General features: G+C 34.9%; 1 protein-coding gene across 2 annotated transcripts in view; it reads left to right on the forward strand.

The window, feature by feature from the left end:
- Positions 1 to 15,550, forward strand: part of prkg1 (protein kinase cGMP-dependent 1) — a gene marked incomplete at its 5' end in the record, with an annotated part of 174,781 nt that overhangs the window by 107,091 nt on the left and 52,140 nt on the right. For both annotated transcript variants that reach the window (XM_084433534.1, XM_084433532.1), the window contains 2 exons: positions 9,628 to 9,733; positions 12,785 to 12,848. In XM_084433534.1, coding sequence (XP_084289660.1) covers positions 9,628 to 9,733; positions 12,785 to 12,848 — 170 coding nt within the window. The remainder of the gene's footprint in view (positions 1 to 9,627; positions 9,734 to 12,784; positions 12,849 to 15,550) is intronic.

Below are 15,550 nucleotides of genomic sequence, written 5' to 3' on the forward strand. Positions count from 1 at the left end.
GTGAGAGTGTTGGAATATGTTGGTTGTGCAAATCTGTATCTGTTGTAGATGATACTGTTTGACAAATGTGTTCTTTTAATATGTGTCTCTTATATGACCATAAGTAATTGAATGTTCTGTTACAGCCATTTCCACTACATCTGAAGTAGGAGCTAGCACTGTTAATGCCATGAATCAATCTAAGATGTGCAAAAAGATCTTTTGTTTTCCCTGAAATTGCCTTATTGCACTTAAAACATGTCAGCAAACACACAGTCATTGTTTAGCTAGTGTAAACTTACTCCCAAATATTCCGAATGAAATTTCTTGAATTTAACCCTGAGACCAATTCGCGGAATTAGCGCAGCAATGCTCGCGTCATCCAGTAGCATAAAGCTATCTTCATCGACTTCTTCCTCTGTGTTAAAATGAAGCAGAAAAAGAATCATTTAGTCCTTGAAAAGTAAACTAGTCTTTAATTATTATTATTTTTTTATATTAAACAAATTAATTTGTATAGTGCTTTTTCATAATTTATATTGTTTCAATGCAGATTTGCAGAAAGTCATAGACTCAGTTTCACAGACACAGATTAAGATTTTAGTCTGGGACTAGGCTTAATCCGTGTCCCTGAAACAGAGCAATAATGTTATGTTAATAATGATTTACAATAGAGCAGGATTTTAAGGCTGGGCAATATGACAGTATCCTCTGAATTTAGATCAAGCCATATAGTGTTGCCTAGAGCATATATCAGTGACTTGGGCAAATGTCCGAGCAAGAGGGAAACAGTTCACTACCATTAACAAACAAAAACTTAATATATATATATATATATATATATATATATATATATATATATATATATATATATATATATATAACCATGCATCACTAAATTAAATAGATTAACTTACCTTGAAATGTTTCTATTAAATTGCAGAGGTTCCACTGTGTTAGTTTGTCCCTAACAAATGAATCCATTTATCTAAAACATAAGTATAAACACGTTTAGTACAAAACATTTAATACAAATGCAAAATTGTCATAGCATAATGTATACTATAATTAGATGATATTCCATTAACTTACTCCTGTAATACATTTAATACAACATGCATTAATATATTAAAGCAGCTGTACGTTTACCTTGAAACATCAGTTGCAAACTCATTCTGATGGTAAACTGACTAACTTACCTATACAAACATGATGGTTAACTGACCTGAACCCACAAACGTCTGTTATAGCTAACAATATAGGCCTATGTATGTTTGAGTGGTGTGGCGTTGGTACGAAAATCCGTGGAAAGAGCAGATTTACAGCTGCGGCGCTTTCGTCTGGGTTTTTTGTAGAGAATTCAGTGAATCAAATGTTTCTCACTAAATCTCACAGCATTGTTGTGGTGTCCGTCATGTGATTGAGGTGTGAGCTGATATAACGTTAGAGCTGCGCAGTTATGTGCCGGTCCGAGCTGATAAATGGTCCGTGCAGCGTAAATACTGATTAACGTTAACTTACCTAAAGTTACTTTAGTTTATCTGTATACATTTCACCAGGCATTTTTATTAACGTTAGGTAATACGTTACATTTCTAAACGGTTTCGCTAATCTTTCATCTAATGTTTTAATGATGTTATTAATGCTAGCGAGAAAACTGGGATAGCTAACAACAATCGCTCTGATCCGGAGAATAAAAAAAAAAAGACAAAAGTGAACGATAACATAAAAAAAATAGTTCTAAGATATATTTAACGTTTCAGTACACATTATTTCATGTTATAAAGTTATATACATCATAAAAGCTCATATTACTTACCTTTCACAGTCAGGCTGTCGGTGATGTCCGTTGGCTGTCTGTCTGTCACTGACTGGTCCGTTAATATTTGAACCATCGAAGCGCGAACGTATTTAACCCAACGGTTAGGTTATCACTGAAAATAACCCAACGGCATAAACAAATAACCCAACAAATTTTAATATAACCCAACATAATGACCCAACATGCATACACCAACGGTTGGGTTAAAAAAATAACCCAACGTTTTTAAGTGTGTACTGTAGCTACAACTTATATTTATACCACTTTGGCATAGTGATCACTTCAATATACAGCTACAGGTTCAAAATCTGATTCCATTATCACACTAAAAACCGTCACTTATCACATCTTGGCTGAAAGTGCGGGCTCGTCGGCGACGTCATCACAAACGCCAGCCGACTCTGGGTGTGTGTGTTTAGTAACGTCATGATGACTGATTGGATGGAGGACCTACACACTTGGGTTTTATTTGTTAACAAATTAACCTATAAAATTGAAATGTCTGACAATTTCCAAACTGACCCCAAACCAGCTCGAATTCTGTCCCCAACAAACTAATTTTGCGCAAAATCAAATTCAAAACCGCCCAATCTGGCAACACTGTAAATGGAGCAGTTGGCTTGAATTAAATAAGGCAGGACAGTTTTCTACCAGTTTTACAAGACATTTCACTGTGGCCAGTCTCTTCACATGTCAGTTAGATGTCTCTTCCTGTGCAATTCATGACCAGAATAGCAACCTCAAGTCAAAAGTCTAGCTATTCTATTAACTATTCCCAGACACAAAAGAGCAATCAAACCCTCCATTGACTCTCTCACCAGTTCTCCTCCTTCCTTCTTTCCCAGTATAGTAGGTGACAGTCTGTTGTCTCTCCTTCCTCTATGCTGCCCATTTTCTGTATAGAAAGAAGATTCAGTTGGTTATCTCGTATCGCTGCTGCTGACATTAGTGACAGAGTGAGTGATAAACTCCCCCACAAAATAATCAATGCATGCCGCTTGCGCGGAGGCGCTCCGGTCGATAGTCTCTCTGGGCACGGGCAGTGCTGTAATAGCTTGGCTCTTAGTTGAGATGCTGATGGTCTACGGTAGTAATTGACCCCAAATGTGACTTATGAGAATTATGTTATGAGCTGCATTTCATTGTTAAAGAGGTGGTTCGAAAAAACACTATGCTCAGATTAACTCTATGACATCAGGTGCTACACATTACACTGTTTTTACTAGTTGCAAATGAAAAACGTTACCAGTGATTTTGTTCAAACTAAAAGTGAAAAAGATCGACCAATAGCAAACCACAACCATCCAATCAATTCCAGATGGACAAAATCAAGCCCCGCCCTACATTTTTATCTTGTTTGAGAAGCCGTTTAACTAGGAAATATGCCACAATAAGAAAGACTATTGCAAATTAAAAACTATTACAAAAGACTATTGCAAATTCCGTTTCATGTTGCAACTTTAATATACAGTTATGTGGAGCGAGACTGATCACAAACAAGCACGCTTGAATGCGACCTCAATAGTTTTTACATTAGATAGGCTACTGTAAAAATGTATGCTTTTGGCAGATGCTTTTATCTAAAGCGACTTGCATGCAGTGGCATGCTCTATGGTTTGAGCGACAGGATATCATAATTAATAGAGGGAATCTCAAGATTTACTGTAAGCCACAAATTTGGCAGCGTGTCAGTTTGCAGACATAATTGGGCTTCTGTTGTGAATGTTGACTCTACTATTTATTTTGTTTGTGCATACTGGTGTTGATGACTAGCAATCAAGCTTGCCAGAGAATACCATAAATTCTTCCAGTTGCCAAGGGACACTTCTTGTGTAACCAAGCTATATTCTCTGAAAATACATATAAAATATCAATGTGCACTTCACATTGACAAGTTGCATTGGATCCAGAAATCTCTGTGTGGTCAGTGAGTAAAGAATACCCAGCATAATGATACCAAGTGTCCATCAAAATATCTTATCACTTAGAAATACATGTACACATTTCAGTAGCCTAAAGCAGTGTGTTCAGTAGCATATTAGTTTTGGCTGTGCATTGACATTAGTATTGGGAATCATTGCATTCCATGGGTATTAGTATCGACTTCTGACATTTTGGTATCAAAACAGCTTTTAATGCTTGTCGCTTTATCAAGTCACAGCCGGTTAGGCCACAGTGTTACAAGGGTTCAGTATTTTTAATGGAATCTTATTGATGTCCTCTTATAAAACATTTGTACAACTGGACCATGAGGCACTGACGATTTCTGAACTTTAATTTTAACATAACATCAGCTGATTGTATTAAACATTGAAGATAAGTGAGAGGCCTATCTGTACAGCTAATGATATATTTATATAGAGTAATTGCACACCTGTGTAAAAGCACACTGTTAGGACAAACCCTCTCATGAAAGAGCATCAAAGAGCATTTGATCATTACTCTTCATTCTTAGCATCTCAGTTAGGTTTATGACTGCATAATCAACATCCCGCTAATGAACGTCATGACAAGGGATCAAAAAGAAGCTTGTGTTTTCATAATCAGAGTGTTAAGGTTAAACTGAAATAGACTTTCCCTGGCCAGTGGAGGGTTTGCCGGATACGAATGACAGGAACAACAGCATGGCTCGTGATCAAACCACTCAGAGAGACAGACAACCATAAAGACGTTTTGCATTTTGCTCCCCAGTGAAAAGCGGAGACAGAGGAAGCACTCAGCCAGTATTTAATAAGGTGTTGAGAAGTGGATTTTGATTTAGCTTCATGGATAAATGGAATCCCAAAGTTATGAAGCACATTCAGATGAAACAAGACGTCCCAGTTCAAGAGCAGCCAAGCGGCAACATTCTGGTTATTTGTATCGAAATTAGTCAAATTATCCTGTCTGCAATTGTTCAGTGAGGTGTTTTATTCTAATCCTGATTCTTATATTGGCTTCTTCTGAGTTTTGCTTTCACTGACATTTAAATTTTCCAAAGAAACAGCATCTTAATTGGAATTATATACAGGAATAGGCCACTTTTCACGTCAGGTGTGGTTGCCAATTATATTTGCTTGCACTGCTCTCAGTGGTTCTCAAACTTTATAATTGTCTTTACCATCTCTTGAAAAGTTGGTAATGGCAATTAAGGATTTACAGTATTGCTAAAAAAACCATTAAAGTCCCCCTGTTGTCAATAATTACATTCCTTAAAACTCATCTTTAATCACCAAAATGATATATTTAAGCATTTTTTCCTTGAAAAAAATTCTTCATGCCTTAAAATAGCTTGGATGTATCTCTACACTCTTGCCTCATTTAGTATACACACGGTTCAATGAATATGCAAATTAGCCCCGCCTCCACTCACTCGCACCAGCTCAGAGATCCACTCGTTGATGATCACATGTTGTCATGATTGGTTACGAGGTAGTTTGTGACGTCAGAAACACCAGCGATTTCAAACCGCATTTTTCAGTTCACTGCAGTTTTAAAGAGAAAATACTCAGCAATGGTGCTGACTTATGAATTTGCACATGGTTTGTCTTAAAGCATCTTAAAAACACCCCATGGACATATAAACATCATTAAAAACTTGATTTTCACCACAGGGGGGCTTTAATATCTCAGTGTTTTCATCCTTTTGATGATGTGTGATATGATCTCAGTATTTATGGATTTGCTGTGTTTTTAACCCTTTAAAACCGGATGTGTCGTCAACGACACAGCCAACCAAGCTGTATTCATGTCACTGTAACTCTTCAACCGTTTGCACTATCAAAATAATTCAAATAGTTCCTGAAAGTAGACATTATGCCCTTTTCGCCAATATACGGCCCTTTCCGTCTGCAAATGACACGAGCGGGATGGAAGGATTTGAACAGAGAGATACGACGCGCGGCAGGTTAGAGTGTTTTGGATTGCATAAAATAATAAAAGAAACAAACAAATACATGGCGAAAGAAGTGTTAGACAGCAGAAGAGGGGATTGGGATGATTTTAAATGAAATTTGGGAGGCGGATGGCCGTTACTCTTTCACGTATCTAAGCATGTAGTGCGTGCATGTGTATGTGTGCGTGCCTATGAATGCATGCATTTGTATGTGTGCGTGTATGAAAAAAAAGTGTCCTAAATGAAAACTATGCAACCCAATGTCACAAAAAAGACTTGTGTATATATGTATTATAGTTCATTTTTCAACTTTAAAGTGTTAGTTTCTTTCGTTCATGATTTTTCTAAATAAAAATCAGTAAATTTATTCTCGTTTTTCTTATTTTTGTCTATTTAAATTCTATTTACAGACTCACCACACACAATAATGGCCAATAACTGTAATTTGTTGAAAGTTTATCTTTTTCTGAAAAAGATGACACCTTGCACATGAAGATAGCACATTGTTTTAGAATTGTACAGTCAAAAAATCAAAGTATGTGAAAAACACCTATTTTAGCTTCAGGTTCTAAAGGGTTAACTAAATTAACACATATTTTACAGGCACAAATACAACACCCCAATAAATAGCAATGTTGAATAATTAAAGCATGTAAACTTAGGGGGAGGCTGGGGGACAGTGTTTGACAGTGCGCGCGCTTCTGGCGTACGCACTCAGAAAAAGTGCATCATGTCAGAACAGAACGCCAATGAATGTTTACCCGGCAAAGCTTTAAAGCACGAGCAAATAATGAACTTTTGTGATTGCGAATAAGTGTCCTGTGAGTGTAAAAAAAATTAATAAAAAAAATTCACAAAAGGTCTGGACATGAATGTAGATAGGATACACTGGATGTATCAGGGACCTGATGAAATCCATGAATAAGTTCTACAATTGTTCACAAAAATGGTACAATAATAATAATAATACATTTTATAATATATATATATATATATATATATATACAGTGTTGGGGAGTAGTTAACTACAAGTAGCGACGCTACTAACTTAACTACATTTTTCAGTAGCTTGGCAGTAGCTCAGTTGCTTTTTAAACAGTGTAGCTTTTCCAGTAGCTAACTACTTTTTGCAGCAAGTAGCGGTGTAGCGCGAGCAAAAGCTACATTGCGTTTTGTTGTCGAGCCTGCGCGAATCAGCGCGATGCAAGGATATTCTTCTTCTTGTTAGATTACAAACAAATTTTTTGCCATTACCGCCACCTGTTGTTTAATCACGCATCTTGCGGCTAACGGTTCACTGACGTACAGAAGTGGTTTGACACACCCATATTATCCATGATGGAGCAAGACGATATTTGAGTGTTGTGTGTAATAAAACAATACTCTTTGAAATCATAATTGTATTGCATTGTTTTAAACACTAAATATTTTACTTAAAACATTCCTCAGACACTTATTCAGTTATTTATAATATACGTTGTTCAAAAAAATCTAAAGTAGTTTCAATGTAGCTAGCTACTTTTTGATAGTAACTTGTAGTGTAGCTAACTACTTTTCCAAAAGGGTAGCTTGACTGTAGTTTAACTACTTTAACTTACGAGTAGCTTGTAGCTTGTCAAACTACAGTTTCAGAGTAGCTTCCCCAACACTGTATATATATATATATATATATATATATATATATATATATGTGTGTGTGATATCCCTATAGTCTAATAAGGGTCCTGTGCCTATCTCTGGGTTCCTGGCTTAGAAAAAGATCTGCACTAAAACAGATTGTGTGTAGTATAGCTTAATTTTGCGCCAATTTGTCAATTGTTTTTGTTGCCCCCCAAATATGACATCCTGGTTAACCCCTCTGTTCATTGTAATGATTCTGGGTACTGAGGTCTTTTAAATGCTTAATGGTCAAATAAAAAAAGTCATCTTTTGTATTATACAAAATCATCACAATATTCTTCATATTTATACAGTCAACACAATGATATAACATATTTGATCAATCACACAGCCTAATGTTTATTTGACATCTGTACAGAATTATGTGCTGATTTTAAAGGTTGCTATAAAACCCAGAAAATGTCAAGCTTGTAATTGGTTTCGTGTATTCAAACGCACACACAGTACTCAAACAGGAAGTAATAATTGGTCAAGACATTCAGTAAAATATAATAAACCATAGAAAATAGGTGAGTGTATGAATGTGGCCCTTACTGTTGCTATGACCATGGCAGTGTGTGTTTTTGTTTTGAAAATGGTCCTTTGTGAAGTATTTCCTGTGCAAGCATCATTTGCGCTCGCTGCATGAGGGTGCAAATGATGTGTGCTCGTAAACGCCTTCCTGTTAAATGAGGGTTTATTATGTGGGAAACACTTGTTCTGCTATTTCATGAGATGTGTTTGCATCCGACGTGCATCCGTAGATGTGCCTTCATTTCGGCACTCTGGAGCATTGTAGTATATTGTTCTTCTGATAACCTGCAGATCTTTACAGTGTTAGGGTAAGAATATAGTCTTTGGCCGTTTGAAAAAGCATAATAACATGATAATAGTCTGGAGAGGAACGTGTTGCGTATAAGGCATATAATGTAGGCCCATGAGTGAGCTCTCAGCGATATAGCTGTTTTGAAGGTTTATGCTAATTTCTGGCATAGACCTGTCACATTTTGAGGACCCGATGGGCCTTTGCTTCAAAAAATGTGGCAATTGCCCTTTCCTGAAGGCAAGTTATATATTGGGAATGTCGTTGAGTGACAACCATTTTTTGCCTCTGTCACCACAGACAAATGTGCCTTTTCTCTCAAGCTCTGACTGCATTTCAAGGCTGTAAAATCAATTAGGCTGGAACACAATTAGTGACAATGTCCCTAAAAGATGGTGATGGAGGTTTTGGTTTTTGTTGAGGTTTACATGATGGGGAACGTAAGATGGAACGTGTCTGCAAATCACTCTGCAAATGGACTGTTTCTTTTGATTGAAAAGTAATTTACTTTGTTTACATGATCTTTATTGTTTTAATCACCCAACTTCTATGAATAATTTAGGAAGTATAAGATTAAGACTCATTTAAATGTTTGTTTGTTTTAAAAAACAATTATTTAAATTATTTTATTTTAAAATTATTTTGCTTGTTCTTTAATGGCTAATTTTAATTAAATTGAATTACTTTTGACACTTTCTAATTGTGCAGTAATTAGAGCTGCCAAAGTCTTGACATTTTTATTTTAAAGCATTAACCTAATTTGACATAAAAAATAAATAAAAAAATGTTCTATTGATTTGTAGCATTCAGGGATGTAGAAAGACCTTTTTTAAATTATAAATTTGATTCACATGGGACATTTAACAAACGTAAAGTTTGTTTGTATTGAGAAATGATTGTCAGTGAAGCTCAACAATGTGAAATATGACTTATGTGAGCAATGCAACATCAATAGTACTAATGCTAAAGAATAAAGACAGTGATATTGTTAGATCCTGATGCATAATATTTTATATTATTGTATAAAAATAAATTTATAAATGATATTTCCTTAAAGAATGTAGTTTTAACCTGATCTCATTTTTAACTTAAATGTGTTATGTTAATCATAATGTGTATGTGTATATATGGTACTGTCAAATCAATTAATCGCGATTAATCACATTAAACATAAAAATGTGTTTATATAATATATATGTGTGTATATATTGTTATATATTTACACACAGACATATATATAATGTAAACACAAACTTTTACTTTTCATATTTAGAGACTAAATGATGAACTAGTACATTATATTAATCACTATCATGATTAATATTTTGCAATACTTTATATCAATTAGTCTTTTTATGAAGCTCAAGATTTGACCAATTGAGGGGACATTGTGCAGCTACATGGCTATATAATGACGACCGCATGAGTGTGGGTATTATTTACTTATTTTGTTTCATATTTTGTTCTCAGCCCTCACAAATGTGAAGTTATGGGCCATCGACCGCCAGTGTTTCCAGACCATCATGATGAGGACCGGACTCATCAAGCATGCAGAGTACATGGAGTTCCTGAAGAGGTGGGCTGCTTCTCCTTTCATTTCTATTTATCCTCTCCTAACCCCTGATGAAAGAAGTCTATCCCTCAGCAGTATACAATCAAATAAATTGATTTTCATTGTGAATGAACAACACACAAGTGAATGGTTACACAATCTCCGGTAACTCAGGCTTTACACTCGATGTCCTTTGCTGTGTATCTTTAATCTCCCGGGTGATGAGTTTTGATTAGAAACCTTTGAGAGTCAAATGGCATTTCACCTCCCAAACTATTACTATCAACTGCTGTTCTGAGGAAAGTGAAATGTGTATTGGTTAGACGGAGGTAGAGGGCAGATAATGATTAGAGTGCTGTTGGTTTCTTTGCATTCACTCTGCTCGTTTGAGTCTAATTTTTCTCCTTCCACTTTCTTTGTCTGAAAATATAGATTTTTGGCCATGAGCTGTTTATGAATAGCTTTGCTTTATTAGAACATTCTTATTTTTATTACATAATATATTGATTAGTCTAATGTCTGCCATAAAAATTGCATTCACGCATGCATTTATGGATTTTGCATTCATATTTTAGTATGAATTGTAAGTAGAAAGTATATATTTTTTTACACTTTACAGTGTTTCTGAGTGAAAATGTGAGTGCTAGGGCAGTGGTTTTCGACTTTTGTCCGACCTCCATTGTCCACAACAATATTCAAAGTCCCCATGACTTTTACAGTTGTTCCTGATTTTACAGCTTGGCATAAATGTAAATTCACTATAAAATACCCATTATAAGATTTAGTTGATTTACATGACTTTTTCAGGTCTAGAAGTCTCACTTTTATATCCAGGTTTTCCAAGACATTGTACACTATGTAACATAAAGTACACTATGTAAGTTTTGCTCCTCTAGCGGTCGAGATTATCCTACTCCTCATAAAACATTCACTAAGGCTTAATAAATATAACTAGTTTAGATGGAAAGGATCTCAAGCTGACTAGCTTTAACATGCTCCATGTCAACCTTTCTCGCTCGTTGTGTATATATATATATATATATATATATACACTTAGTGTTATAGTCTAACACTTAGTGAATCTGGGCAAAAACTAATTTTGGAAGTTTTGGAAGAAAATTTTGGAAGAAATTTTGTTAATTTCGGCTTTTGTTGAGAACCACTGTGCTAGGGTAGTGCTTTTGGGAATTGTGGTTGCCAGGGTGTTGCTATGCAGATGTTCTGAATGGTTGCTAGGGTGTTCTGAGTGGATGATTACCAGATATTGTCAATATATTCCTCTTTCAGTGCAAAAATGGTAATTCTCGACCGAATGCAATGATTGGACAACATTTTCTTGATCCCGATACTTCCACAGAAGCTATATTTACATTTTGTAATATTTAGACCACTTCTATTATTGATTGCTATCAGGATGTGAAGAGAGTTTCATCCAGTATAACAAAAAGTGTTTATAAAAAAAAACATTGCCTATCCCCTATCTTTGATCTAGTTGATTGCACATTTTAGAGAATTAGATTAATCAAAAGCAAAGACATTAAGTTTAGAAGAGAATCGCTATTGTGTTGTGTAGATCACAAATAACATGATTGGACAATATGTGTCCCTGGATCTCAAAACCAGTCACAAGTAGCACGGGTATATTTGTGGCAATAGCCAACAAATCATTGTATGGGTCAAAATGATCGATTTTTCTTTTATGCCAAAAATCATTAGGATATTAAGTAAAGATCATGTTCCATGAAGATATTTTGTAAATTTCTTCCGTAAATATATAAAACATTTATTTTTGTGAGTGAATGCAGAAGAATCGCGAACGTAAATTGACAACTTTAAAGGTGGTTTTCTCAATGTTTCGATTTTTATTCCCCTCAGATTCCAGATTTTCATATTCTCCTATCCTAACATACCATACATCAATGGAAAGCTTATTTATTTAGCTTTCAGATGATGTATAAATCTCATTTTCAAAAAAATTGAGCCATGTGACAGGTTTTGTGGTCCAGGGTCACATATGTGTTTTTTCAGTGTACCGTTAGCTATTTTCTGTAATCTGAAAATAGAAAGAAGATAATGTTATAGTTGTATGTGTAATGAATTATTGAATCCTTGAACTAAAAGGTCAGGTTTGGTTTCATTTTTTTTTTTTTTAAAACAATCATTCAATTATGGACTCCAAAGCGTCTGGCGACACAAAACAATGTCATTTTGCAAATTACATTTCCTAGAGGCCCCAAACCAGCTTTACTGGAAAATGAATGGCTGATGATGTCAAGGGACAGAAATGGATTTGACTTTTAAAGGAAGCTTTAGATGTCTATGTGTGCAGAAATAATGTTCGTTTGTGCTGTGTCGGAGCTTCAGATGTTAAATTCCACATTCACTCATCAGAAATGAACGACATTTTATGTGCTTTTCTGGCAATTTAAAAATGCAAATGCATCTTGTTTGCATATTTACCCTTTTTTATGTTCTAACTCTATCAGTTTCATCATGAACTGATTGGATCAACGTCACTTGATGAACATTTCAAGATTTAGAGGCATAACAACTTAGGTAATTTTGTGCAAAAAAAACCAAAACAAAGTAAATTTATGTTGACTTTAATGTTCCCTAGATGATTTAAATCTGGAAAAACATCACATTTTATTTTGGATGTTTTTTTGTTCTACTGTGGGATCTTCTATGAAAGGTCTTTCTGGCTGACTGGTTTTTCCCAGCTATTTAAAATGATTGGCAGGTTTTTTTTTAAGTGTTTTTTTTTTTTTTAAAGAAAACTCATGAGAAGTCCACCCACACCTCAACCTAAGGCATTTTTTTCTGAGATTGCAAAATTGTGCTTGTCAGTTTCTTATGTGCATTTACTCTGTTCATTTTACCATCTTTCATAGATTTCATAGAATTTTTCCAAATCTCTGAGGTAATTTCTGATATTAATAAATGAATTTCATCTTTAGCCATTATTTTAAAACTAACACATGAGTTGGTTTTCTGCTGGTTAGATTTGATTGGACCTGATGGAAACAGCTTTGTTGGCTCATAAAACCTAAAATTTGCGCTTCATCTTTTTCACAGCGTTCCGACATTCCAAGGCCTTTCAGAAGAAATACTCAGCAAGCTAGCGGATGTGCTGGAGGAGGTAAGCCACTTAACTGTTGCATAAAACATTGTGTATTTTTTCATAAGACCCATTTATCTTTAAGACTTCATTGTCTTTTAAACATATTTGATTGGGCTTTCTTAAGGAAAGGTCTTACCGGGAAAGGTGAAAATCTCCCTTTTACTCACATTGATGAAATAATTACTATTTTTTTAAGGTTAAAATAAACTTTAAAATAACTGTTTTATGAATATATTTTAAAATGTAATTTATTCCTGTGATCAAAGCTGAATTTTCAGCGTAATTTCTTCAGTCTTCAGTGTCACATGATCCTTCAGAAATCATTCTAATAAGATGATTTGCTGCTCATTAATTATCAGTTATTATTGGAGCTCAATTATTAATAATAGTTCTTATTATCAATGTTGGAAACAGTTTTTGCTTCTCATTTTTTGTGAAATCTGTGATACATTTATATAGAAAGTTTTGTGTCCTAAAACAGGATTTATTTGAAAAGGAAATATTTTGTATCATTCTAAATGTCTTTACTGTCACTTTTGATGAATTGAATGTGTCCTTACTGAATAAAAGTTTTTTTTTTGTTTTTTTTTTAAGCTTACCCCAATCTTTTGAATGGTATATAGCAGGGGTGCCCAATCCTGCCGATCGACTGTCCTGCACAGTTCATCTCCAACCCTAATCAAACACACCTGAAGCAACCAATTAAGGTCTTCGGGATCACTTGAAAATTAAAGGCAGGTGTGTTTGATTAGGGTTGGAGATGAACTGTGCAGGACAGTCGATCGGCAGGAGAAGGACTGGGCACCCCTGGTATATAGTGTATCATGGTTTTCACAAAAATATTATGAAGAACAACTTTGATAATAATAATAATAAGTGTTTCTTGAGCACCAAATCAGCATATTAAAATTATTTCTGAAGAATCACATGATTTCAAATTTGCCATCACAGGAATACATTTTAAAATATATATATATAAAAAAAAAAAATTGGTAATCATATCTTTGTATTTACTAGCAATTTCTGAGTGATTTTTGTTTTTCTAAATAAATACTACACCCTATATGGTGTAGGATATATATTCAGCTTTTTCATATGAGCTCTTCCTACTGGTCACCTGATGCTGTCTACTGCCCTGACTAAATTTGATGACAACAGAGCTCTGTTCTCTGCTTTGATCTCTCGCTCTGTTCTCTCTACATTCTCTTAGTCCCTCATTTCCTCGTCTTTCTCATCCTCCTCTCTCTCTCTCTCTCTCTCTCTCTCTCTCTCTCTCTCTCTCTCTCTCTCTCTCTCTCTCTCACACACTTTGCTTACTCTCTGTCTCTGCGGGTTCTCTTCACTGGTCACTCACTGTAGGCTCAGGAAAGAGGATATCTCTGACCACATGCTTGAATCTTCCTAATCTTAACCCTTCCATGTTTCATGATGTAGCATATGGATATTACTATCTCATGTTTATTTTCGTAGTTAATGTAACCACTAAAGTTTAATCATGTCCCAATACATTTGGCATTAAGGAATTTTCCTGCAACTTAGAGCATTTTATATAAAAGCTTCCCAGAGTTATTTCTATTTTGGTGACTTTTCTCACAATTGTGAGATATAAATGACAGTCGTCGTGCCTCACCAATCCACTCTGACAGCACAGAAAGGAGTTGTTCACAAAAGATGCATTGTTAAAAAAGCCTGGACATTTCTGTTCCAAAAACCTGACCGTGTTCTTGCAATTTTGTTTAAATGGATCCTTTTTTGTTTTTGTTTTTTTGTTTTTTTGTTGCTACTGACCACACATGGCAGTCATGGCAGTTCAGAACGAGTCATTTTAGACCAGAAAAGATGATTCAACAGTTTCCGACTGAATTCATTAGACTATAACAGCAGACTAATGCATCACTGCAGTCTTATTTAAAAACTTATTTAAAAATGTAAAAGTATCTTTAAGATAAGATATATATATATATATATATATACAGTGAGGAAAATAAGTATTTGAACACCCTGCTATTTTGCAAGTTCTCCCACTTAGAAATCATGGAGGGGTCTGAAATTGTCATCGTAGGTGCATGTCCACTGTGAGAGACATAATCTAAAAAAAAATCCAGAAATCACAATGTACACTCTAAAAACTCCTGGGTCAAAAATAACCCATAATGGGTTATTTTTGACCCAACTCCTGGGTTAAAAAGGGACCAACTAATTTATGGGTTATTTCAACTCAGAAAATTGGGTTATGCTTTTTGACCCAAATTCTGGGTTAAATACCTGACCCAAATGTTGGGTTTAAAAAACCCAACATCTGGGTAGAAATAACCCAAAAATTAGTTGATCCTTTTTTAACCCAGGAGTTGGGTCAAAAATAACCTAACTTAACCTCACTATCCCAGTATGCCTTATTTCAGAAAATAAAACTTTGTTTTACATTATATTACACACTTCAAGCACTTTTACATTTTTATTGCATTAAATTAAAATCTATATGAAAAAACACACACTTGGACATGTTTATTTTCCTATTTATTTTAGGTCACACTGTAATAACAATATTAGAAATAAAAAATAGCAAAATAAACAACAATTCTCAGAAGAGCCTCAGGAATTTAAGCCTGGGGCCAACTTTGGGGACAAGATTTTTTATAGTGTCCTCATCAAAGAGAAGAAATGCCTCCTCATCTATGTCTTCATCTGAAAGACAGAAAACAAGACAACATGAGTATTGT

Source organism: Rutilus rutilus (genome assembly GCF_951802725.1).
Source record: "Rutilus rutilus genome assembly, chromosome: 16".
Lineage (NCBI taxonomy): Eukaryota > Metazoa > Chordata > Actinopteri > Cypriniformes > Leuciscidae > Rutilus > Rutilus rutilus.